Source organism: Microchirus variegatus, assembly GCF_963457635.1.
Source record: "Microchirus variegatus genome assembly, chromosome: 4".
Classification (NCBI taxonomy): domain Eukaryota; kingdom Metazoa; phylum Chordata; class Actinopteri; order Pleuronectiformes; family Soleidae; genus Microchirus; species Microchirus variegatus.
The window spans coordinates 24,298,993-24,323,934 of NC_139805.1; the positions used below are offsets into that span (position 1 = coordinate 24,298,993).

Genomic DNA, 24,942 nt, shown 5'->3' on the forward strand with positions numbered 1-24,942 from the left:
GTTTAATCTCAGAGTCAGTTTAAAGCAAAACCCCAATAATATTACAAGATAACCTGTTTAAAACCAAGTTTTAAATGATTCAGTTAGATTTTTGTGTGGGTTTTTATCAGCTTTGGCTCTGATCGACATGGGTGGGAATGCAAGATCTGATTAACACCTTCATTTTGTCTTTGTCTTTTTTCTTTTTTAATAAATCCCAATAACTTGGGACTACTCTCAAAAGTTTTTATTTCATCATTAGGATCAGTGGGAAGATTGATTCAAAGAGGGACCGTCGTTGAGCTCCATACTGTTGATCTTTTCCTCTTCCTCTGACTTTCTGGTGCAATGGGTTTTATACTGGGTTCAAAATCCCAGGTATAGAGCTCCAGATGTCATGTGCCTTTGCTCACACTGCCGTGTTGGCAGGAAAAGCTTCTGAAAAATAAATGGTACTAGTGCATGTTTCAAATAGTTCTCTGCACTCTTTAAATCACAAAACCTGCCAGACTGACTATATCTGACACTTACAACACCCCCTTTTTGCTTTGCATGAGTATGGAAACAGCGGGAGCAGCATTACATATTCAACTTTCTGATAAAGTTTCCCACATTCAACTCAGGAGAACACTTAACACAAGTTATCATCCAGATTCTCAGCTTCCCAGTCAGCAGCTCAGGGGAAATGATTTACAATGATTATGTCCTTCACTTTATTAAATAGAATAAAACATTTTTTTTAATGACATTGTGTGTCATAGTGTGTCATAGTTACATTTCCGCTAAACTTGAAAAATGAAAATCTGAAACGGCCTTGTGATTCAGTACCTGGTATGAAGTAATAACTGTACTAGCATTGCCTGTGGGTTCCCATCACTCTTTATCACACTACTTGCTTTGAGTGGGTTTAATGGCAGTGACCCACCTCTGCTGTCCTCTGTGTCTTCCGTGAGCCAGGAAAATGCTTTCCATTTAGCCAGTCTCGGACCTCTTCTGCATCCTGGTGCACAACAGCTGTCCATCGTCTTCAATTTGTTTATGAAAACAGCTGGTTAAGAGACGCGTTGCCTTGTATATATCGGGTATAAATGTCTAAGAATGTGAAACTGCATCACTTCCTGCCAAAAAGACATTGTTTTCATTCTTAGTGTTCCATAATAGATTGTGTGACTATCAGAGCTCTATACCCACTTTATTAGATTTATTTATACGATTTATTATTTGATTATTTTTGATTTTAAATGTTTTATTTCATCAAAACCACAAAGAGCTGCAGCAGTAAAGTGTGTGTATGGTCTATAGCATAACTTCCAGAGGAGGAACTGTGTGATCTTCAGTGAATAATAAGCTCTGTTTAAAAAAAAAAAAAACTTTGGTCAGTCAGCAGACACAGATACTCAGAACAGAGGTGCATTGATATAGAGTCGGTTCATTTTCAGTCAATTGCACCATCATTCAAAATGACCCAAGTAACAAGGTAGAGCCAGTGTTAAAGCTCCTCTTTATTCTCTCACACACAGAGAAACGTCTGTTCACCAGCTTCATGTTTAACCCTGAAACCAGAGTGGCTCTTATTCACTGACCACAGACTTCTTAACTTCTTAAAGACAAATCTGAGGATGCTTTGTTCTGATTTCCTCTACATGCATATTATATATGTATATATAGCCATATAGGCTCCTTGGATGATAATATCTTCATTATGTGATTATTTAATTTGAAAAGTAAACAAGAAGCTTCATTTTGTGTGGATATTGCTGTTTAACTGTACAATTTTAAAATGGGAATGAAAGGACAACTTTTTTTTTTAACATTAATATGTCTCTGACAAACTCTGGGGGCAGTAATGAGGTCCAACCCAACTGAAGTTGAAGAGTGGAAACTTTCAGGGAGTTTTTGTTTACATTTGATCTAAATCTACTGTAAATCTTAATAATTTAGATTGAATCTAAAACTAAAGAATCTGCAGATGTTGTCTCTGATGTTATGGCTTGGCAAAACAACCCTTTTACTAACTTAAACAGTATGACATCATTTTCTGGCTTCATAGTGACGTCACTATGACATAATTCCTACCAGATGGTCATAGATTATTTTTTGAACATATCATCTTCGGGTCGTGCTGTGTCTTCCATGCCTGATGCCATTTTCTGACCTCTAAATGATGTCACTGATCTGATATGACACTATATGATCAGGAATGGTTTTCTGAACATGATCAGTTTTACGTTGTGTATGTGTATGTGTACGTCTATGTGTATTTGATGAATGTGTCTTTTTCCACAGATGAGATCATGCAGCAGGAGATCAGGCCCCTGCTCGCAGTGGACATCATAGAGCAGCTCCATCGGCAGTTCGCCTTGCTCTCAGGTATGTAACATCATCATACCTGTCCCTCCCTGCTGTCCAACTTTTACACTGTCCTGCTGTTCAACTGGCATCCCATTGCTTCACTGTAAAACTGTCCCACTGTTTCACCATCTCACTGTTTCACTCCCGTCTTCCCACTGTTTTAACTTTTAACGTAAAGTCTGATTGATTAGAATCAACAAAGCACTATAATGTTACTTATTAGCTTGTTGCTGTTTTACGTCGCCATGACTTTATTATGAGGAAAAACAGCTGGTCCACATTCAACAAATACATGGATTCCCCTTTGTTTACTTTTCATTTCCTGAAATGTCTCGATAAATGCCTGAAGGAGCTGCTCTGATCTCAGGACGTCACACCAGGATCAGAGTTTGAACACAGTGTACAGTTCCACTGCGCAAACACTTTCACAACCCCCGACCGTGACCTGATGTTACTCCAACTTACTTTTGTATTTCATGGTGAGACTAACAAACTGAGGACTCCTCTGCTCACACCTCTCGCTCCTAAGCACGTCAGGGAACTATGGTGGCCTTCACAGACCATAAAGGATGTGATTCTTCTTCATTTGCGTAGTAGACTACGACTTCAATTTGTCCATATTGGCTGTTATAGAAACGTGGAAGTGAAAAATGGCAACTGTGAAGCAAGGCCTTTGCCTGAAGTTTAAAACTATATAAATGGCTATATTAAAGTCTAATGTTTATCTAAAGTGATTATATACATGTGGATATTTATTTAGTTAGCCTCGGCTCTCTATATTTTATTATCTCTGCCAAGGAGACAATAGTTTCTCTGCAGTTTGTCTGGCAGCAGGGTTTCTCATTTATTTCCCAAAGGGGTGGGACCTGACCCAAGGAAGAACCCATTTAAATCACATCTGTTTGAGGAGGTGGATACAGGATTTTCTTTTGTACTAACTTCCTTTATCTTTCACTTTGGAGAAACTCCATGTGATAAAGCTGCGCTGACGTCAGCCAGAAAAAAATGACTGCCATCATGCAGCTGCTGGAGAAAGTTGTTTTTGCCAGCATCCAGCATTCATTCACGGGTGTTGGTGTTGGATTTGGAGTGGAGGTGGGTCGGTGCCCTCAGACTTTCCAGATGTGCTGCCACCAGCGACACATCAGCTCATGTGGTTCCTCTGGATTCTTGTCATTCTTCTGTCGGTCGTCTCAGCAGCCGAATTAACAAGTGGTTCCAGAAAGCTGTGTCTCAGCAGAATGGCTTCCACAGTTACATAAGTGTGTCTCTGTCTGTGTGTGTTTGATATATTTTCCTTAGAAACTGTTCTGTCACATGTGAACCTGCTTTGAGTTACTTCTCGATTTCTTTTTTACTTTTAGTTTTGATCACTACATTAAAAATAGGGTTATGGCAGTCAATGGGTTGTTGCTGCCCCCTATTGCATCTAAACTGCAACTACACAAGTGATTGTGACATTACTAATAAAAGAAGAGAAATAGTGTTATTATTATTATTATTATTTTTATTATAATAATATAAATAATTTATATTTATTATTAGATCACATGTGTCAAAAGAGCTGTTTCAAAGTGATTTCCCCCGAATAAAAGACAAAAACAAATCAAGAAACAGATATTTATTTTATTATAAGTGAATTAACACATAGAATAGATAGAGTTGTGGTTAAGGTATGGTAAAAAGATAAAGTATTTGAAATAGTTCACACTGAAGTTTGGTGAGAAAACACACATACTTACTGCCCTCTGGATTTGGGGCTCATTTTCAGCTCAAAGTCGCCATCTTGTGGCATTTCAGAAACTCACACTTCTTTTTCTCCAAACCTGACTGTACAGATGAGAAACAAAAGCAGATACTATATATATGTGTATATATATATACATATATATATATATATATATATGTATATATATATATATACATATATATATACACACATCATGTGTCAAAATGTGTGTTGCAGGAGGAAGAGGGAAAGACGGCTCCCCCATCATCACCTTCCCAGAACACTCGGGCTTCAGTGAAGTGCCAGAGGACGACTTCCACAATGTCATCACTTACCTGACCAGCATCCCTAGGTACACACACACACATACTCACAGGAAGCTAAAAGCATCAGTCCACCTCATGTCTCCTTCTCTTCTTCTCTGTCCAGTTTGGACGCTGCAAGTATCGGCTTTGTCATCATCATTGACCGGCGGAAAGACAAATGGAGCGCAGTGAAGGCGTCTCTGTCGAGGATCGCTGTATGTTCTCTGCTGTTTATGTCACTATATCATACATGTAATAAATTGATATAATAAATGACTTTTATTATCTATTTAGTCAATTCAATATAACTTTTTTATCCTGAAATAAGTTTAAATACATATAGGACAAGTGCAGTTTATGCAGACTTGCACTTGCATCTCGTTGTGTTTATTGTGTTGTGTTGTGTTGTGTTGTTTAGGGTGCATTTCCAGGAAACCTGCAGCTGGTGCTGGTGCTCAGGCCGTCCAGGTTCTTCCAGAGAGCGATAGCAGATATTGGCATCAAGTTGCACAAAGATGACTTTAAGATGAAGGTATGACAAACACACACGCACACCAGCTAGTTTTTATTTACTTAATTGTCCCATAATAACAGAAATTTTATTTATGGAAGCTTTTATTTCTGTCCATGTATACATAAGCGTTGTTTGAATAAAATAGATTGAAATGATCTGCTACTGCTATATATGTACAGTTTCCACAGTATATACAGAGGATTGACATTTTCTTTCCCTTTGCCACAACTCACATGATATATATGATGATATATTTTTTCCCCGTTGCCCGTAGACACTTACTAGGTACACAATTATCACATTAAAACAGATTAGATTTAACACAGTGCAAATGGATGAATGATTGGTTAAAATTGATGTTGTCAGAAATTGTATCATTGCGTTGAATGTCCCCTGCAGATCGTGATGCTGAACTCTCTGTCGGACCTTCATGGCTACGTGGACAAAGGTCAGCTGACCCTGGAGTTAGGAGGAAGTCTGGAGTACTGTCACAGTCAGTGGATCCACCACCGAACTGTGAGTAACCATGGCGACCTTTCAGCTTCACTTTGACACTGATGAGAACAGATGAGGACGCTGCAGGTTCACGCGAGGATCTGCGTTCTTTCGTATAATTTTTTTGTAGGCCATAGAGAACTTTGCAGTCACGGTGAAAACCACGGCGCAGATGTTACAGAAGTTTGGTACTGACTTAGCAGAGACGGAGCTGCCCAACGACGTCCAGTGCACCAAAGACCTGCTCACAGTGCACAGTGACAAACACGACAGTCTGAAGGTGAACACAACATATACAGTATATGTACAACACACAACTGGATCAGATTTAAAACTCTGGGAACCAGAAACAAGGTGAAACATGGAGTCAAATAAGATGTATATGTGTGTGTGTGTGTGTAACAGGATGAACTGAAGCTGGCTCTGAAGCAGGGAAACACTTTGTTGGGTTGTATCAAAGATCAGGCAGCAAAGTCTGAGAATCACAAACTCAATCCAGATGAGATGGAGAACCAGACCACAGTGGAGAGGTGACTCTTTCTTTCTTCCTTTCTTTCTTTTTTCCCTTCTTTCTTTCTTACAAAATTATTCTGTGTGTGTTTCAGGCTCCTGGCGCAGCTTGATGAGACGGACAATGCCTTTGAGCAGTTCTGGTGTAAACACCATCTGAAGCTCGAACAGTGTCTGCAGCTGCGTCACTTTGAGCAAGACTTCAGAGAGGTGTGTGTGTGTGTGTGTGTCAGATATGGAAACATCTGGATGTCAAACGTGTTTCTTCTTCATTCAGCTACAGGACACTGTGGCTGTAAAATGACTTTCACATCACTAAACTCTTGATAACATCTTGGTAACATCTGAGCTGATAGTTTTCACTTGCTTCAGTGCTGATGAGAGAAGGTGCGACGAAGATAAATATGTTGATAGTTTCTCCATCTTTGTCTGTGTCTCCTCTCTCTCTTGCGCTCTCTGTCTCTCTCTCTGCCCTCCTGATCTTCTCCAGGTCAAAGTGTCCCTGGACAGTCTGATGGACAGTCTTGCCAGCCTGTCGATCATCGGGGATTGTCTGGCCCGGGTCGAACACCTGCTTAAGGAACTGAAAACACTGGAGGAGAAGGCTCAGGTACACACTTGCAAGCACACACACGTGCACAGACACATAACAGGTGGATGCTTCTGCATAGGGGTGTGAATTCTTTCAGTAAGTAAATCTACATTTTGCAAGTTGTTAAAGGAGAAAATGGTCATATGCTTTGAATGTGTGTGATCTAGTTTAGATTAACTGATTTTATTCAGTTACCACTGAGATTAAGCCTCCGTTTCAGGCTCTGTGCTCATGTTTCTTTTATCATAATCTTAATCACAGTTCACAGAGCATCCAAATATCACAGCTGGTCAAGTTAGGCAGCTTTTTGACCAGGGTGTGAGACTCTCTGAAAGTTGTAGAGATGGAATAGAAAATGCTAAATTATTTTTTTTATAGGGCTGAATTCTTTTTTTTATTTAGCAAATAATTTGACAATATGATGTTTTTTAAATAAATGTAGTGGAGCACTATTACATTCAACATTTAAGCCATGACTTGCTTTTATCATGTAAATATTTTTGTTTGCAGCCGACGTTAGAGAAAGCTCAGCTCCATGCGCTGCACGGCGACCAGCTGATCCAAAGCAACCACTACGCCGTCGACTCCATTCGACCCAAATGTGTGGAGCTGCGGAGAGTGTGTGACGATTTCAGCAACGAAGCCAAGAAGAAGACAGACGTCCTGTCCAAGTCTCTGCAGATACACACAGGCATTGAGAAGGTGAGAAGATTTACAGTCACACTTAGTCATCTTCAGTCTCTGAGGAGCTGTTTTTAGACTCCACCATCCTGTTTTTCAGTCTTACCCCTTTCTTAACAATGCTTGACTCACCAGCTCAAATTAAATCTCCTTTAGTGGTAAAATCTTGTCAGAGCAGAGGATGTAGTTTTTCTGGAAGAAAACAATTTCTGTTGTAGACCTGCAACGTCAAACATCAACGTCACTGTGTTTTTGTGTTTATTGTTTATTACATCCAACACAAAGACACACTTGAACCATGTGGTGGTCAAAGGTCAAAGGTGAAGCTCGCAGTTACTTCACAAAACCCTTTTTTGGCCAAATTAGAGCATTGAAAAGTGGATCGCCACCCAGTGGTCAGAAGTGTCATGTTTTGTGGTGTCTGTTCCTTTTGCAACATTGTGATCACAAGAATGGGACACATGTAAAATGTATTCAGTTGTACTTTGGTGGTCAGATGTCACAGTTCAAAGTCCTAACTTCGTCCTACATTTTTTTACAAACATTTATTGGGTATTATTATTGTGTTTATTTTTTTGTTCTTTGCTACCATTTATTTTAGCTTTAGTACACCAGACCCACCTCATAGAAAGGAGATTGCATTGTTCGTGCCCACTTTGAACCTGTTTGAATGTTCTGCTGTTTGTGTGCAGGTGAACCAGTGGTGTGAGTCTGGGATCTACCTGTTGGCCTCTCAGGCTGTAGACAAGTGTCAGTCGCAGGAAGGGGCAGAGTCAGCTCTGATCGACATTGAAAGCTTCCTAGAGTCGGCAGAAAAGAACCAGCTCACCGAACTGAGGAACCTCCACAACCAGTACGAAGTCGTGCTCTCTGAGGATTTAAAGGTACGGTCCACAAACGCTCTGGTTGTCAAGACGATCGGATTCTCTGTTTCCTGACAGTGAGTTGTTCATCTGCAGGTCAGTGTCCTGAAGGCACTCAAGCGTCTGGAGGATGTTCAGGAGATGTTTGAGAAGCGGCACGTCAGTCTGAAGAGACTTTCGGCAAAGCAGACGAGGCCTGTCCAGCCTGTGGCCCCACGGCCCGAGTCCTCCCCCAAACGTCCCACGGTGAGGAACACCACCAGAACAACAGGAAACCACCAGCGTGAGTTGGACTTTTCTCGAACTAATGGACAGAGAAGCTGGTGAAACATTATTCAGACTAACTTTTACAGTCTGATACAAACAGATTTTCTGTTTTGACACATCATTTGAAGATGTGAAGTTACGTAATTGGCTCTAATGAAGTGAAATCATTTATTCTGTGTGATCTTGCATCATTGCAGCTCTGAGTCGCAGAGCATCTGATAACACCACCAGCGGGAAGCAGACGGCTGACACCGATCCCATCAAGAAGAAGATCATACGCAAGGCCAAGGGCGGCATCAAGGTACACCCTCTGATCCCACTGACATCTGATTCTGGAGCAATTAAACCCTACAACAAGCCATGCTAATGATATATAACATCCTGTTTTATGATACACGAGACAAAGTATGACTTTCTTTTAGGTTCCTCTATTTCTCTTACGTGTTATAGTCTTTTTAATGAAATCTATTAATCATAGATTACGAAAAAAATTGTTGGTTGGAGCCCTAAGAGCCTACAATCAGTGTAATACCTACATGAACATGTGAATGATAACTGATACTAACATATTATTAACACGAAACCAAGTTACCCAAGTTATTATTATAATACTAATCATATAATCATGTACAAATAAAACTGCCCGAAAGCCTCAGTGGTTGAGCTGAAGACTTCTGCACCTTTGTGATGCACATCGACCATATTTGCATAAGTCATGCATTGTTGTTCGAAGAACACACACCTTAACAAATTCAGGTAAAGCAGGGGAACAGAGGCCACATAGGAGGAACAACTTTTCCTTCACTTCCTAAAAGCGAGTTACAACAGAGCAGTCTGTGCTTTATCACCATATGTGTCATTTCCAAGTGTAATGAAAAGACTTTTGCATAATTTTAATTTGGGCATGAGAAAGAGCAGATGGAGAAGACTCGTTTCATTTAGGAGTGTTCTCCTTTTAAAGCCAAGGTACTGCGAAATCCATATCCACAGATCAATGAATGATCTGTGATTTAATCAGACTGGTCCAGTTTGCTTCGTGTATGACAACCTTTAGCTCTCAAAAACCCTCGTCCAATTAAAGAAAAATAAGGCTTTAATTCGCAAAATAGACCATTTATTTCACACATTTTAAACATTTTGAGTACTTTGTGTTCATGTGTGTTTATATAGTTGGCAAAAATGAAAAAATCTAGGTTGTGCTGAAAAAAAGGATAAAACAACCTCTATATTGCATTCTTATAATCTCTGTATATACTGTACATTTAAACAGTAATGGAAAAAGGATTAAATATATCTATAAAGTGTTTTTTATGTGTGTGTGTCACAGATAGAGGTGATGCATGAGGAAAGTCAAGGAGGCTCCACTCATGTTGTCCTGTCCAACGAGACGGAGGAGAGTTTGTCCAACAGACGCAGGTAAGGAGACGTCAGGTTTAAAAATGGTTTGATTGTCAAGTAGCGATTTATGAAAACGCCGCTTTTTCTGTCCGAGAAATAATCCTGTGTAATATTGATGATTCAGTCAATCTCAGCAGTATATTTTGTAATAAACTCACTTAGAGGAACAATGTCACAGAAACAGAGCAATGCAGTGTGGTCAAGAAAGGGAAATGGACTGGAGATACAGACTGTTTGGTGGCATCAGGTGTAGCAAAACATTGTGCCAGTATTAAATTTGCTAACTGGACCTTTAGCATTGGGTATATTTTTGATTTTTTATCACTTGTCTACTGGAACAAGTAGATACTTTTGTCTGCCTCTCCTCTGATTGGCCAGTTATGGATGCATTACCTCCTGTTGAGTTGGCATGATTTTGTGAGCACGTGCAAGTGCTTTATGTGGTCAACAAGACTAAAAAAATACTAATATTCAGACAACTTGGCATGATGTGCAATCTTAAATTCCATGGTGAGGATAATCCTGCGTAATATTGACGATTCAGTCAATCTCAGCAGTGTACTCTGTAATAAGCTCACTGAAGAGGAACCATGTAACGGACACAGCAATGCACTGTGGTCAAGAAAAGGAAATGTACAGAGAAGTAAAAACGAGTGGCAAGGATAATGTCTTTGTAAATATCATATGTGCAGTCAAACATGTTAGTTTCACACCAGACGTGAAATGCATGACTTGGTTTGTGAAAGTTGGTCATTTGATGTGTTTGTCATCAAGTTTGTCTGGAATTATGCATGTTTCAGTTCAGTAATTCTCAAATTGTGAGCCACAAACTCCTGGTGGGCCATGACGGTATTGCAGGAGGGGCATGAAGTCATACAAAACAAATAAATTCACACATTTTTATTTCCAGTTTTTTCCAGTTGAGCTTCAAAGAACTGTGAACTATTTACAATCACTTTTAAAAAGTAACCAGAAGAAAAAAACCAAAGCATTTGATTTTCCTATTATATGACCTTTTATAAACATTTTTTGGACCCATTTGTATTACACATGCCACCACATTTGCTGACCACTCACATTAGAACACATCTCTCATAACTGGCAACATATTTGTCAATTTAAGTATTGTAATGTGGACGTTTTTGGAGGCCACGTTACCCAAGTTACCCAGAAGTGGTGAAAAACACATTCTCGTGGTCTATGGTGACGTCTCTGTTTTTCTTGACCATCCGTCTAAAATGCAAAGACATTTGGTTGCAAAAACTACTTGAGTTACAAAGATGTAAAACAGGGAAAACCCCACATGTAGTTTAACAAACACTCACACATCATACATATCATTTAACTGTATTGACATTGAGCAATAATAAATGACCTAACTTTTCCTCATTGTTAGTATTAAATGGCAAGTTCCAAGGTAATGTGTGGTTAAACCTGTTCAGAGATTGTGAGGTGAGTGTAGTCAATGCCCACTGTAAACAGACCTGCTGTGGGTTCTACCTCCTTTCTCTCTGTAAACACAGTGAAACCCAAACCATCTAATCGCTGAGGAACCAGTGTTTGCTTACACAACATTACACAGCAAATATCATATCGCAGCCAGCTAATAGAGAAATAAAAGAACATGTGCAAGCTCCCATCATGTGATTGTGTAAAACATTGCAGCCGTGGCAGGGGGAGAGTGATAGGGCTTGTAACTTGTAACTTGGAAGCTGCCGGTTCAAAGAGCTGGGGTACCCTTGAGCAAGATGCCCAAAAAACAGTGCTGCCCACTGCTTCTGCACTCAGTTTGCGTTTTCACTACTGGTGTGTAAAAAAAAGATGGGTTAAACTTCACTATTATTAACTGGCATGTGTGCAAATAGAACTAATCAAAACATTTCCCACCATCTGCTGAACATTTATGTAAAAGCAGCCATGCAGGGGTATGTGCTATGGTAATATGGCAGGCACAGCAGCATTACTCTCACTGCTGTGCAGTAAACACTACCCATAAACCCTCTGTACTTGCTGTACACTGCCTCGTTCGTTGCTGTTCGCCACAGAGAGCGCACATCAGCAGTGTGACCGTGCGACGTGATCATGCGATCATAGATGCAGGGGTGGTACGGAGCCTTGCCCTCCCCTGAAAAGTGCACATGCTGCTGGGCAGACACCCCCATGGCCTTGGCACAAATCCCCATGAAGACGTCATCAATGTAGATGGAGGACTTTAGCAACAGAGTGGCGTGATAGATCTTTGCAACCACGTCCCCGGAAACCACGTACCCTGCTCCTGCCATGTAGTCAGGGTAGGACGGCCATGGGTACAGGTCATAGGGAACGTAATACTTGCTGTTCTTGCGGCGATTGGGAGGAGAACCTCTGTGTACATGTCCCACCCACAGATCTTTAGCCCCCGATTGGCTTCTCACGAGCTGTCGTAAGTACTTAACCAAATTAGGCACATGGACAAAGATGTCATCATCGGCAGACATGAGGAAACGTGCCTGAGGACAGTACTCATGGCACCAGTGGAACTGCAGGATCAGTTTGGTCGTCAGGTTGTGGAAAGTGTCCTCAAAGTCCTGCTGGATCAGATCTCCATAGGTTTGGTCCTCCTGCAGCAGTGCGTCGTGTACACGGGATCGCCATGTTAAGTCTGGGTGCATCCCGAGGGCAAACACCACCTTCACGTTCGCCTTCAGTTCTGACCAGAAAAAGCTCTCGTTCCCCCACGTCTCCCTGATGGCCTGACGCTGCTCCAAGTTCTCTGGCGACGATTTCACAAACAGAAGGAGGAGGACGTCGTCGCCATTGCTTCCACATTTACCTGAATGATTAATGAGGTACTCATAACTCCCTCCACCATTGCCATTCTTTCCTCTGTGATGTTTCGAGGTGATGGAGAAGGATGAATTGAGAAATTCATAGTGGTTGACCAGGTAGCGATATGTATAGGATCTCACGTGACTAACCACATGGTGATCCAGATCCTCCCAGCACACCATCACCATGCACAGCACCAGGCATGTGGTTAGCAGCTGCACGCACCGGACCTTATGGATACGACGGAAATTCAAGAACATTTCGAGGTTGGGGTTTGTCTGAGTCACTCAACTTTTTCTGCTTTTGTGTGAAGCAAAGCTCCTTCATAGTGATCGGACAACTGGCATCTTTCTTATATCCAGAGTTCGACCCCTTGGATTATTTCTCCGTCCTCCTCCTCCTCCTCCTCTCTGGTTACTGCGATGTCAACGTACAATGCAGGAGCGCATAATGCCTGGAAAGGGGAAAAACAGTGTCAGAGAATTTTAGATGACGTAGTTCATGCTTGTATTTTCTTATGTTTTATAGACCTCTTTCACCAAGTGGAACCTTATTAATTACAGTATGATGCACACTTGGTAGCCTTTTCCAGTTATGTGGTCCCAGAATGCTAGGAAAGTTGGATTTAGGTACTTTAGTTGCGATTATGTTTGTCATCATATCATGAACAACAAACTGAAAAAAAAATGATATTCAACAATTTAATGATTATTTGTCCCTAAATTGTATGTATTTCATGCAGTGCTATTTCACTCTGAATACATCCATTGTTAAGAGAGCAAGACAGTGTTCCTACATCTTTCTTGACAAAATGAGTCATCAACATCATTGTTGTAGCCCTCTAGGATTATTAATCCTTTATGATTTAAATATTATTATGATTTTAGTGTTCTTTGTCTCGATTGTTAGTCTTGGCAGTGCAACTTATGGTAACTGGTTTATTGCATAAGCTGGAATTTAAATGTCATCTTAGTGGTAAAATGCACTTTTTATTTCTATTCTGTGGTTTGATTCTGTGGTTTAACACTGTTGCCCAAAGCTGTGGGCCTTTAATTCAGATTACTTTGTAGCACTTCACAATAAAACTGCCCCTATAAAGCATTCATGCTCCCCAATTAGGTTATGTTATAAGTTATGGCATTTTAATTATCATTCATAATATGTTATAACCCATTAGACTAAAAAAAAAAAAATAATTTAGATCTGGTTCCTTTCCACTGGCAATTGAAAACAGGAAGGTATAAAAGTATCCCTGAAGAGTGTTATGTCATTTCAATGTTTTTGGGGATGATTTTAATTTTGTGCTCCAGTGCCCTAGATACACAGAGCAGAGGGAAATTTACTTTGAAAGGGTCCAGGGAAAGAACACTGATTTGTTTTGTGATATGTTACATGGGTAGAATGAGCCAGATCTAAGAACCAGTGTGGTTGCTAAGGAAGGGAATATTGTATCAAATTTAATGGTCATTTTTTTGTTGCTTCATTTTGTAGAACTACAAATAATTAAATTGTCGATTTGTTTATTGTTAGATGACGTGGTCATCTTTGTATCCTGGTTGTGGTTTATTGTGGTGATGATGATGCAGGACTACTTTTTGAGGGACAAAAGGCATGTTATTGGTGTGGTTTGATCAAGTTAACTTGCTGTTATTGGTTAACGCTTATTCTCACACCTTCTCATCTTTATGTTGGTAATAAGATGTTCTAAATTAGGACTTTCTGTCTCTCACATGCCTCTGTGAATTACTCAGTAACACAGTCAACAAATCAAAAATAACGTCACTTGCTGAGAGGTCAAACACAGTGCAGGTGATTCATTCTCGACTATCTGTGCTGAGCAGAGCAGATTTCATTATCAGCTGTATCACTTGAATGTGCTTGTTCATAATGTGACCTGTTTGCTCTTCTTGAGGACATGGAAATTCCTGTCAATTTCATGAATTCCTGCTGCCTCCAGCTCTCGTTTCCTCTGTGATCTTTCAATATATCACATATGACAGCAGAACCCAGTCCATTTCAAAGTATCAAAATAAATGTTTGTCTGTAGTTCAACACTTTTATTCTCGTTCATCTATTCGTAATTTATATATATATCTGATTTCATGGAACTAGAAGTCTTCACGAGTCCACCTGGAACATAGGACCCAAGACCCACCCAACCCAGAGCTCGTACAGGTTTACGCCCAGGTTTTATGCAGTCAGTTTTAGGCCGAGTCCCATTCTATTACCACGGGTACTTGTAATGTTTAAAATGATCTATAATCTATACTGTAGTTGCATAAACATCATGTGATATTAGGAGAAGTGACCCCGGTCATTTTTCTTGGTTCTTCCGGGATCCAGGACCCAGCTTTCCAGTAGAAGATGAGTTAAAATACAAATTACCAGGCCTTTTACGGTTTGGGCACAAATTTAAAAGTTAGAAAAGTAATGATTTCTAAAGTAATCAGACTAGCCTTCAAACACAAAATTCACTATTGTATATTGTAAACACCCCCAAAATTGCCTTCATGGACGGTTGGTGAAATGTGAATGTAAGTGCTGACCCTGCATACACAGCTATAATAGAGGGGCTTTCGCCTTGAGCAGAGAGACACTGCTTCATAATAGACCCAACACATTTCCACAGCAGCACATTTTGACTGGACACTGGGGTTAAACAACAATAGAGAGCTGTGACAACATGAAGCTCGGACGTTGGCACGTCCTGTGACTGGACACAGATCCACTGTTTAGACGGTTTAGACTCAGAACATGAACATCCCCATTACATTTCCCTTTTCTCTTTATTAGTAATATGATAGCACCAGGCCATCGTCACCAGACACTGACTCCACCTGTTTCTTACCATGATGGCATATTTTTTCTGAGACTTTTCATTTATTCGCTTAATTGCTGTGAAAAGAGAGGAAAATTGATCTTCTCATTTTCACACCTTCATGCTTTTATCCATGTCACCATTTATGTACAAAGGCCTTCAAGTTGACTGAAACAGCTTCATTAAATTAACAATGACACCACTATTATGTGAGGTGTATCCTCCCCATGGCAGCAAATCTTTCTTTCTTTCTTTTTTTTGTTTCTGGAAAATTTTAAATGCTGAACCCAAACGATCTGCTAGAACTGCTGGGATTGCTTGTGCTCTCCAGGTTTATGGGGGTCAGCAACCACTTTAGCTCTCATTGGGCTACAGTATTACGTAGGATAAAGTCAAACTCCTCGATGCTTATAATATACTTGAAGGAAACAGGCATCATTTTATTTGCCACTCAGACCAATGATCCGGAAGACGTGTCAACAAACATGCTTGTTGTCGTTTTCTAGGAGCGGATGCTATCTAGTAATGGCGTCTAACAACATTTGCTGTAATGAAAGCGTTAGAAATAATATGCTTAAAATATGGAAAAAGTTTGGTTGGAAGCACAGCAAATCATCTTTATATGTTTGATACAAACACAAAAGCTCTGTCAAGCAATACTATCAGACCTGGCTTCACTTCCTTTGTGCAGTATGTTAATGTTGCGGTTTGACACAAGCTCAAAACACTGCTATACTGATGAAACACTGAAAGAGTCGTGTGGAGCTGATAGACTGAATCTTTATATACCTTTATGTTCAAAGCTTTAAATACTTAGCAACACTGACAAAAATATCAGCAGCAGCTAAACTGATGTAATGCCGCATGATTGAAACGAAGCAGGCTAAATGTGATTCATTAGAGTGAATTACACACTAAAGAGCTGTCAGTGCTGGACAGTCACGCATTTTTCTTTAGTTCAGCAGATGATGCAGATGATGCTCACTTGTTTGAATAACAGGAAGTTGCGACAGCCAGTAGCTGGTGACGCTCTTGACTTTTGCTGAACCAGTCCTGCTTCTCTTGTGAATGAGTAGCTTTGAATATAATCAAATGTCCTACTGTTGTGATGTTTGTTCATCGGTCTGGTGTGGTTACTTTTGACAAGGTATTGATGGCCATACGTGTACGCTTGTTTGATTTTGAGCAGCAAATTAAATATGTTTCTGATGACCCAGGGAATACATGGTTAGATATTGGCGGTGATCTAGACGCAGGTCTGCTTTCAGAATTTAGTTTAAATCAATGAAGAGTAAGGGGAGTGTGTTTGACACTGTTGGAAACAGTGGCTTTGGTTGATGTTTGGGCTCTCGAAGTGCTTTCTCTAGTTTTGTTTGTTGTTTGATGTTTGTTGTTTGTTGTTTGTTACAAATGAACAGTCCACATTATTTGAAGCTTTTTATGAATTTAATTTATAATAATGCATTGTAGGGAATACAAAATACTTAAATATAGAGTGATTCACTTTTGGGGATCAAAGGTCACTGGGTTAGTGCCCTTTGTATGTACAATCTATTTGATTTTCACTAAAACTTCAGGATCAATGAAATGAGGCTTTTCCATATCTGTAGAAGCAGAAAGCAGAAGTGAAAGATAGAAGTTTTGAGAACTGCTCATAGAAGAGAAATCAAACCAGAACATATTCACAATTTTTGATATTTTATGGACTAAATAACTATTGATAAGTTGAGATAAATAAGCACGCGATTCATCAATAAGTGTTAGTTTCAGTACAGGTAAGATGTGGGGATTGTTTCTAACACTGTCTGTGAGTTGTCTGAATACATCACTGATTCGATTACAGAGCTACGAATTACACAATGTTATATTAACACACACACACACACACACACACACACACACACACACACACACACACACACACACACACACACACACACACACACACACACACAGAGGGACGCCATCACTTTTTTATCACAGGTTTGCAGCCACTCCACACCCACACCCCCTCCCACACACACACACAGACTTACCAGTTATGGTGGATGTGGGGTAAAGATAAATCCTCCTCTGCTTATCCCTACAGCTTTTGTTTTCCTGTCACTCTCTCTTTCCTTCCTCTGCTCATCTTCTTCCCAGTCAGTTGCAGTTGTCCAGCTTCCTCTGTTCGCCCTGAAGATTCCTGACTGAGCCTCTGAGCGTGGGTGTGTGAGAGTGTGTGTGTGTGTGTGTGTGTGTGGTTATACTGGGGTGGGTGGGTGGTTAATGTTGTAAACTGGGAGGAACAACTGGATGACAGGGGCAGACCTCTATACATCTCCTCTTCTTCGTTCCTCCCAGGGTGTTTGTAAAGTGACTGTGCGCACACACACACACACACACACACACACACACACACACACACACACACACACACACACACACACACACACACACACACACACACACACACACACACACACACACACACACACACACACAGTTATGTCTTTCACTACAGATGCATGAGTACCAGGGTTTAGTTTTTGCTGACATGAAGGTACGGGACAATAAATCAATACTTCCCACGATATAATTGCCTTTAATATTTATACATTGTGCAAATTCCCTCTAAGCCATAAATGAATATTGAGACCAGTTTATTTGACTATCACTCATAAAATAATGTATAAATTATGATCGCCTTTTTCAAATGTTTTCATACAGGGTTGATTAAGACTGTAAAGAGGCATTACAAACATTCAGTATGTGCATCTGCCTGTGAGTGCAGCTTTTAAAGGATTGGTTTCTATTATTTTCCTGTGAGTAGGCGGGAATGTGTTCAATCAGCATTTATTTACGGTTCAAATGACTCTGTAATGAAAACAGGTTTTTATTTGCTTCTGCTCCGATCGACGTTTGTGAGAACACAAGACGCAAGCGAACTCCTCTGCTTAATTTTTGGCAGTATCGCAAATTCTTGAGTCATTTCCGGCACAATGCTAAGACACTCATGTCGACCTATGACCATTGAATAAAAGCAAACCTTACTTTTAACAGCTTTCAACAGGTCTCTTTGTTTTTTAATATTACTTTATTTTATTAGTGACTTAAGGTTGTTAATTCTATTTTTGTTCTTTGGTGTGGACGTTGTTCTCCTCCTCTACCTTCTCCTTGTTTTGTTTCCAATGTGTGGCGGCACCTCGTGGCGGCATGGTTTCGCGGGGTTCACTCATGTTCAAAAATCTTAAACAGCGACTTTACCAAGTTATACAAACCACAAACTCTTCTTCATCATCATATGTTAGATGTTTAACACCTGCCATGAAAGATTGATACAGCACATTCACCTGTATAATATATATATACTACATATACAGCTCATCATCATATATGAAGGTTCTGTAATTAAACTGGCAAAACAATGATTCTATATGACACCTCACATTTTGTCTCCTGAATATAATCTCTTACCTTCAAGTGAACATCGTAATGCATGCAAACACTGTATAAAAACAATTGTCTCGCACTCATTTATTCCAGCGTTTATCACAGTACTTAACAGGGGAGCAGATTAGCTCTGTCAACTTTTTCAGTGACTGTCACTTGCCTACATGTTTAATATTCCTTATGTTTTAAATGTTTTAGGACAGAAACAATACTCATTTTCTAGGACAAGTACAATATTTGTCTTTGTCTTGTTATTTATATTCTGTGAATTGCTTGCTGTGTTGCTGTGTATTGATCTTCAGCTATTGTAAGTAGTATATAGACGGGTAGTCTTAGTTCCCAAACCTGCCACTAGGGGCAAACATATCAATTTAATATAAAACTAATTAATTATGCATAAAATAAAATTGAAAAAAATTGAAAAAATGCGCATGCGCGAAGGGGCGGAGTAAGGCGGGGATGCCCTCCTTAAGGCTGTAATGCATCAAATGTTTATATTAATGTTTTTAGGGGTTATAAGGAGCTTATCCAGGGAACTGTTCATGACCCCTGTTACAGGCAGGAGGAGTGTGTGTGTGCGTGTGTGTGTGTGTGTGTGTGTGTGTGTGTGTGTGTGTGTGAACAATGTATGGGTTTCCTGTCGTGGACTGCCGAAGTAAACTAGCACAAGGCTAATTATGGTGTAAATGTGTGTGTGTGTGTGTGTGTGTGTTAAGCTGATGCGCAATGTATGGGGCTTCTCGTCGGGGACTGCCGAAGTAAATTAGCACAAGGCTAATTATGGTGTAATGCATCAAACAGTGACATTAATGCTTTAAACGGTCAATGGTCCCTTTTTCACAACCGTTACAGACAGGATGTATGTGTGTGTGTGTGTGTGTGTGTGTGTGAGAGAGAGAGAGAGAAAGAAATATTTTAATAAAAGAAGCTTTAATACTTTCAATCGTATTCATGTATATTACCCCTTTATCACCATATCTATTTTCTGTCCTCACTCTACAGCATACCCTAAAACAATCTACTTCAACACATAAATCCAGTTTTTACTTTCCTATGTCAATAGGCCCCAACCTTTCTATCTCCAATGTTCCTATCTAATAGAGTTCTTGTCAAGACTACAGCTATGTACCCTATTCCTAGTTTTGGATACAAATGTAAGCTAAAAGGCTTAAATGTATTTTATTCCAGATCTTATGAGTCAGAGTGTGTGTGTGTGTGTGTGATTACCCCACCCGTCTGAAATGTGTACCAGCATGGCAGGACAGAGGCAACATTTTCATACTAGCCAGGTCAAAGGTTGCTGGTCTGGCAAGAAAGGAAGTAAGGAGGGGTGTGTGTGTGTGTGTGTGTGTGTGTGTGTGTGTGTGTGTGAGAGAGAGAGAGAGAGAGAGATGAGACACATTTAAGGACAGGATATGTGAGAGATAATTTAAGAAAATAAGCTTTAATACTTTAAATCTTATTGATTCACGTATATTATACTTTTATCACCATCTCTATTTTCTGTCCTCAATCTTACTGCGGCCGCTAAAGCAACATCCTTCTACACATACATATAATCTTTAGTAAGTGAGTAAGGAGCGCCCAAGTGGTGTGCAGTATGATGAGGTCTTTTGAAACACAAGTCAATTTAAAATGGTGAAAAAGGAAGGTTTTGGTGAATAAAGTATTTGTTTTTCAACAGGCAAACACCAATCTACTTGGGAAATCACATTCAAATGTTTCAGATAAACAGTGTTTGACTTTTACAGGGTTGGAGAGTTTTGTATCTACTGATATTCACTTTAGAGACTAAGGTGGCCCTCAAATAGTGTTTCAGATTAACAGTGTTTGACTATTTGTAAATTTTTGGAACGTTTAAATAAAGTAAAGGATATATAAAATAAGGAATGTCTGAACTGGCTAGAAAGAGCGGACTATGTACCCTATGCCTAGTTTTGGATACAAATGTAAGCTTAAAGGCTTAAAATGTATTTTATTCCAGATCTTACGAGTCAGAGTGTGTGTGTGTGTGTGTGTGTGATTACCCCACCCGTCTGAAATGTGTACCAGCATGGCAGGACAGAGGCAACATTTTCATACTAGCCAGGTCAAAGGTTGCTGGGCTGGCAAGAAAGGAAGTAAGGAGGGGTGTGTGTGTGTGTGTGTGTGAGAGAGAGAGAGAGAGAGATGAGACGCATTTAAGGACAGGATATGTGAGAGATAATTTAAGAAAATAAGCTTTAATACTTTAAATCTTATTGATTCACGTATATTATACTTTTATCACCATCTCTATTTTCTGTCCTCAATCTTACTGCGGCCGCTAAAGCAACATCCTTCTACACATACATACATATAATCTTTAGTAAGTGAGTAAGGAGCGCCCAAGTGGTGTGCAGTATGATGAGGTCTTTTGAAACACAAGTCAATTTAAAATGGTGAAAAAGGAAGGTTTTGGTGAATAAAGTATTTGTTTTTCAACAGGCAAACACCAATCTACTTGGGAAATCACATTCAAATGTTTCAGATAAACAGTGTTTGACTTTTACAAACACTGTTGGAGAGTTTTGTATCTACTGATATTCTCTTTAGAGACTAAGGTGGCCCTCAAATAGTGTTTCAGATTAACAGTGTTTGACTATTTGTACATTTTTGGAAGAGATTTTTTGTTTTAAACAATCTATTTACAAATAAAATGAAGGGACTCCGACTCCACTAAACAATCTACACAGGCATCATCTAGGCACTCTCCCCCCAGGTCACTGCTCCTATCTAAGGGAATTCTTGTAGAGACCACTTCTAGGTATCACATTCCTAATATTGGATACAAATGTAAGATAAAAGTGAAGTTTCTTTAAAAATATTTTGTTTTTACTGATATTCTAAGCTGGCCGGCAGAGAAAGTGATGGTGGACCCATTTATGACCCGTTTACGATCAGACAGTGTGTGTGTGTGTGTGTGTGTGTGTGTGTGTGTGTGTGTGTGTGTGTGTGCATGAGGGTGGGGGCTGGGGGGTTAGAGAGAGAGAGAGAGAGAGAGAGAGAGAGAGAGAGAGAGAGAGAGAGAGAGAGAGAGAGAGAGAGAGAGAGAGAGAGAGAGAGAGAGAGAGAGAGAGCAAGACATACTTTAATAAGAGATTCTTTACTGCATTCAATCTTATTCGTTCAAGTATATTATACTTTTACCGCCATTTCTATTTTCTATCCTCCCTCTTACTACAACCACTAAACAAGTCAAGACTTAAGTGAGAGAGGGAGGAGCGCCCAATTGGTGTGCATGAGTATGATGAGGCCTTTTGAAACACAATTCAAACTATTTAAATGGAGAGAAATGTAGGTTTTGTCAAAAATGTATTTGTTTTAAAACAGGAAAACACAAGCCCATTGGGAATTCACATTCAAATGTTTCAGATAAACAGTGTTTGACTATTTGTACATGATTGGAAAGTTCTGTATCTACTGATCTCTTAGTCTCTTTAGAGACTAATGTGGCCCTCAGATAGTGTTTCAGATGAACGGTGTTTGACTATTTGTACATGTTTGGAAAGTTTTTAAAAAATATATTTTTTTACAGAGTATAGTATCTCCTGGTAACGTTTGTAGAGACTAAATACATTTATTCACAGATAACCTTAAGTGACTTTAAATAACATAAACCAATCGATGTATTGAGATGGGTCAATAGAGACACCACCCCCTTTAGAGGAGGAGACAAATAAAAGGCTAGCATAAAAGGCTAGCATTCAGGAGCACATGTCTTGCCAATACCGATCTGACTACCCTAGCATGGAGACTCTACGCCAGAGAAGATTTAACTACATATACAATGACTTGAACACCACGGCAAAACTGAACTATGTTAGCGACGTTCTCTTCCAACATGGCATGCTAACATATAATGAGATGGAGGCGATACGTGGTCTAGTACACACAGCTGAAAAGGCTCGATTCTTGATTGACAAGGCTTGGAGGAAAGGAAACGCTACCAGTAATATGTTAATGGAAACCTGGGACAATTACAAGACCCCAGGAACTAAACAACAACAACAACAACAACAACAACAACAACAACAACAAAAACAAACCACCCCAGTCTCCACCGACAATGGACTACAGCCTAAGCACATGCTTCAGATATTGGAGCGTCTCACCAGCATCGAGCTTGAGTTCATCAAGTTGTACATGCAGATTACGCATGGTCAAGGAGCCATTCCTAATGCTGACATTGATATGACGGATAGACTGAAACTAGCAGACGCCATGTCAGCACACTACAAAGATGAAGCCAAGGAAGCCTTGACGGGCCTGCTGGGGAAAATCAATCGAAATGACCTGATCGAAGAAGTCGCTACCTTAGCCGTCACTTCAAGCAATTCAGGACACTCGAATACCTATGCATGCCTATGCATGAAAAAGATAGGGTAATGTTGGTAGACTTTGTGTATCTCGACAATAAAAAAAATAATCTGCCCAATAACTTGACTGATAGCCTACTATTTGAGGGGGTAATGCTGTGTAGAGAAATCACTGGTGATATACAGTTACAAATACTAGCACAGTTGTCAATGGTGATTTGCTACCCAAACAGGGCAGTGTGTGTGGCGGTTAAGCACATTCTTATTCCCAGAAAAAGGGGTAAAACCTGAACAAAGGCCAGTGTCGTTCATGCATTGAGTTCAAGAATGTCCTAAGATTTGGAGTGAAAAACAACCTTAAACAATAAGTTGATGTTTTTGGTGCGTGTTGCTGTTGATTAGGCTGTACATGGCATAGATGTTACAAGATGTTTTCTCAAATTAGAAAGACAAACAGACCGGGCTAGACAACCATGAGGCGTTTGGTACTTAACGCGGATGTTTAAAATCTATTTTCGTTGATGATTTAAACTGTTTTCCTCCAAACAATGATGAATTTCACAGGGGTCATGTAGCATGCTTCTGTACCTGTAGTACAGATTTATGTGTTTCGATGTTAAACAGAAAACCAAATGTTAAAAATGTAATGCAGTATCTGCATTACTACTTTATAAAATCCTAATTCTTGTTTTGAGTTCAAAATCAAAAACAAACAAACAAAACTGTTTAATGTGTCAGATATAACAACTCACTAAACACATTCATTCTTATAACAAAAGCGATGGTGGGGGAAAATGAAACATATACTATCACCTGAAAAATGCAGGAGGATATGGGGGTATACAAAAGCTAAAAGAGGAGGGGGGTTTGAAAATACCTGTATTTTGTCACACAGATTCTGATTTAGCACAGGGGCACTGAAAACAGAGTTGGTTACACTCTTCACAAAAGCTGCTGCATGCATTTTAAGAGAAACGGGGGTTTTAGTAAAAAATAGACAAGATATATTAGAGGGGACCTTTTATGGAGCAGAGCTGCAAAAACAGCCAGAATATGGCAAGAGTCAAAGGTGTTGAATGGTCTGATAAATTTAACGTGTGGAGACAAATCATTCATTTGCCGTTTCGAATTCCTAACCAAGTTACATACTGAGACATTATCCTTGCATGGCCGGAGAGGTTTTTTTCTTTTTTTTTTTTTTTTAAATATTATTTTTTATCCGTTTGTTTGTTGTGACAGTGTCTAGCAATTCTTCTACATCGTATTATCCCGACAACACAATAGCCACGTGTTAGAACCAAGCTACCCCCAGCCTTTTCAGGGTAATGTTTCTTATGAAGTGGAGGGCCAATAGAAATTAAACATACTGAACATGGACAAACTTTCCACCAAAAGATGCAGAATTTGCTGTGTTTGGACAATAAAGAGGACCGGTCTAACAGTAACCCCGGATTCTACTCAACTATGCAGCAGATAATAACAGAGATAAACAAATGTGTAGGGGACAGCTACGGACTCCTTTTAAGAATCATTCACATTGCTGAAGCAAACAATCGAATGATAACAAGAACGTACGACAAAACCACATTTGGGCTTTTTCCTTGAAAGACGCATGCGTGCTTACAATTGAAAGGGGACATTAATGAATCTGGGGTGATTTCTCCAACAGGGTGTGCACTCTCAGACTTGCCCTCTTTTAAATGTTTCTGCTTCACTAGTTACTAACACAGGCGGCAGTGATGATGTTTATATGCTGTTTGTTCTAATCATGCCATCAGGTTCTGCTCCTGTCCACTGCTCAGTTCAAGACACCGAGCTTGTGGCTCTTGGTGAAACCTTTAGATTAACAGGTGGCTAAACTG

The 24,942-nt window shown here is 39.8% G+C and overlaps 2 protein-coding genes across 2 annotated transcripts in view; one reads left to right on the top strand and one right to left on the bottom strand.

The window, feature by feature from the left end:
- Window positions 1–24,942, top strand: part of mcf2l2 (MCF.2 cell line derived transforming sequence-like 2) — a gene marked incomplete at its 5' end in the record, with an annotated part of 79,972 nt that overhangs the window by 16,739 nt on the left and 38,291 nt on the right. Inside the window, 14 exons of the mRNA XM_083888051.1 lie at window positions 2,266–2,349; window positions 4,298–4,412; window positions 4,490–4,580; window positions 4,784–4,897; window positions 5,279–5,395; window positions 5,505–5,654; window positions 5,780–5,904; window positions 5,980–6,094; window positions 6,375–6,494; window positions 6,987–7,178; window positions 7,850–8,041; window positions 8,117–8,303; window positions 8,485–8,588; window positions 9,615–9,703. Of these exons, the coding sequence (XP_083744177.1) occupies window positions 2,266–2,349; window positions 4,298–4,412; window positions 4,490–4,580; window positions 4,784–4,897; window positions 5,279–5,395; window positions 5,505–5,654; window positions 5,780–5,904; window positions 5,980–6,094; window positions 6,375–6,494; window positions 6,987–7,178; window positions 7,850–8,041; window positions 8,117–8,303; window positions 8,485–8,588; window positions 9,615–9,703 (1,795 nt within the window). The remainder of the gene's footprint in view (window positions 1–2,265; window positions 2,350–4,297; window positions 4,413–4,489; window positions 4,581–4,783; window positions 4,898–5,278; window positions 5,396–5,504; window positions 5,655–5,779; window positions 5,905–5,979; window positions 6,095–6,374; window positions 6,495–6,986; window positions 7,179–7,849; window positions 8,042–8,116; window positions 8,304–8,484; window positions 8,589–9,614; window positions 9,704–24,942) is intronic.
- b3gnt5a (UDP-GlcNAc:betaGal beta-1,3-N-acetylglucosaminyltransferase 5a) lies at window positions 11,587–12,753 on the bottom strand (the record flags this gene model as incomplete). The annotated part of the gene is made up of 1 exon (XM_083888055.1): window positions 11,587–12,753. The coding sequence occupies one exon, from the start codon at window positions 12,751–12,753 to the stop codon at window positions 11,587–11,589; it is 1,167 nt and encodes a 388-aa protein (XP_083744181.1).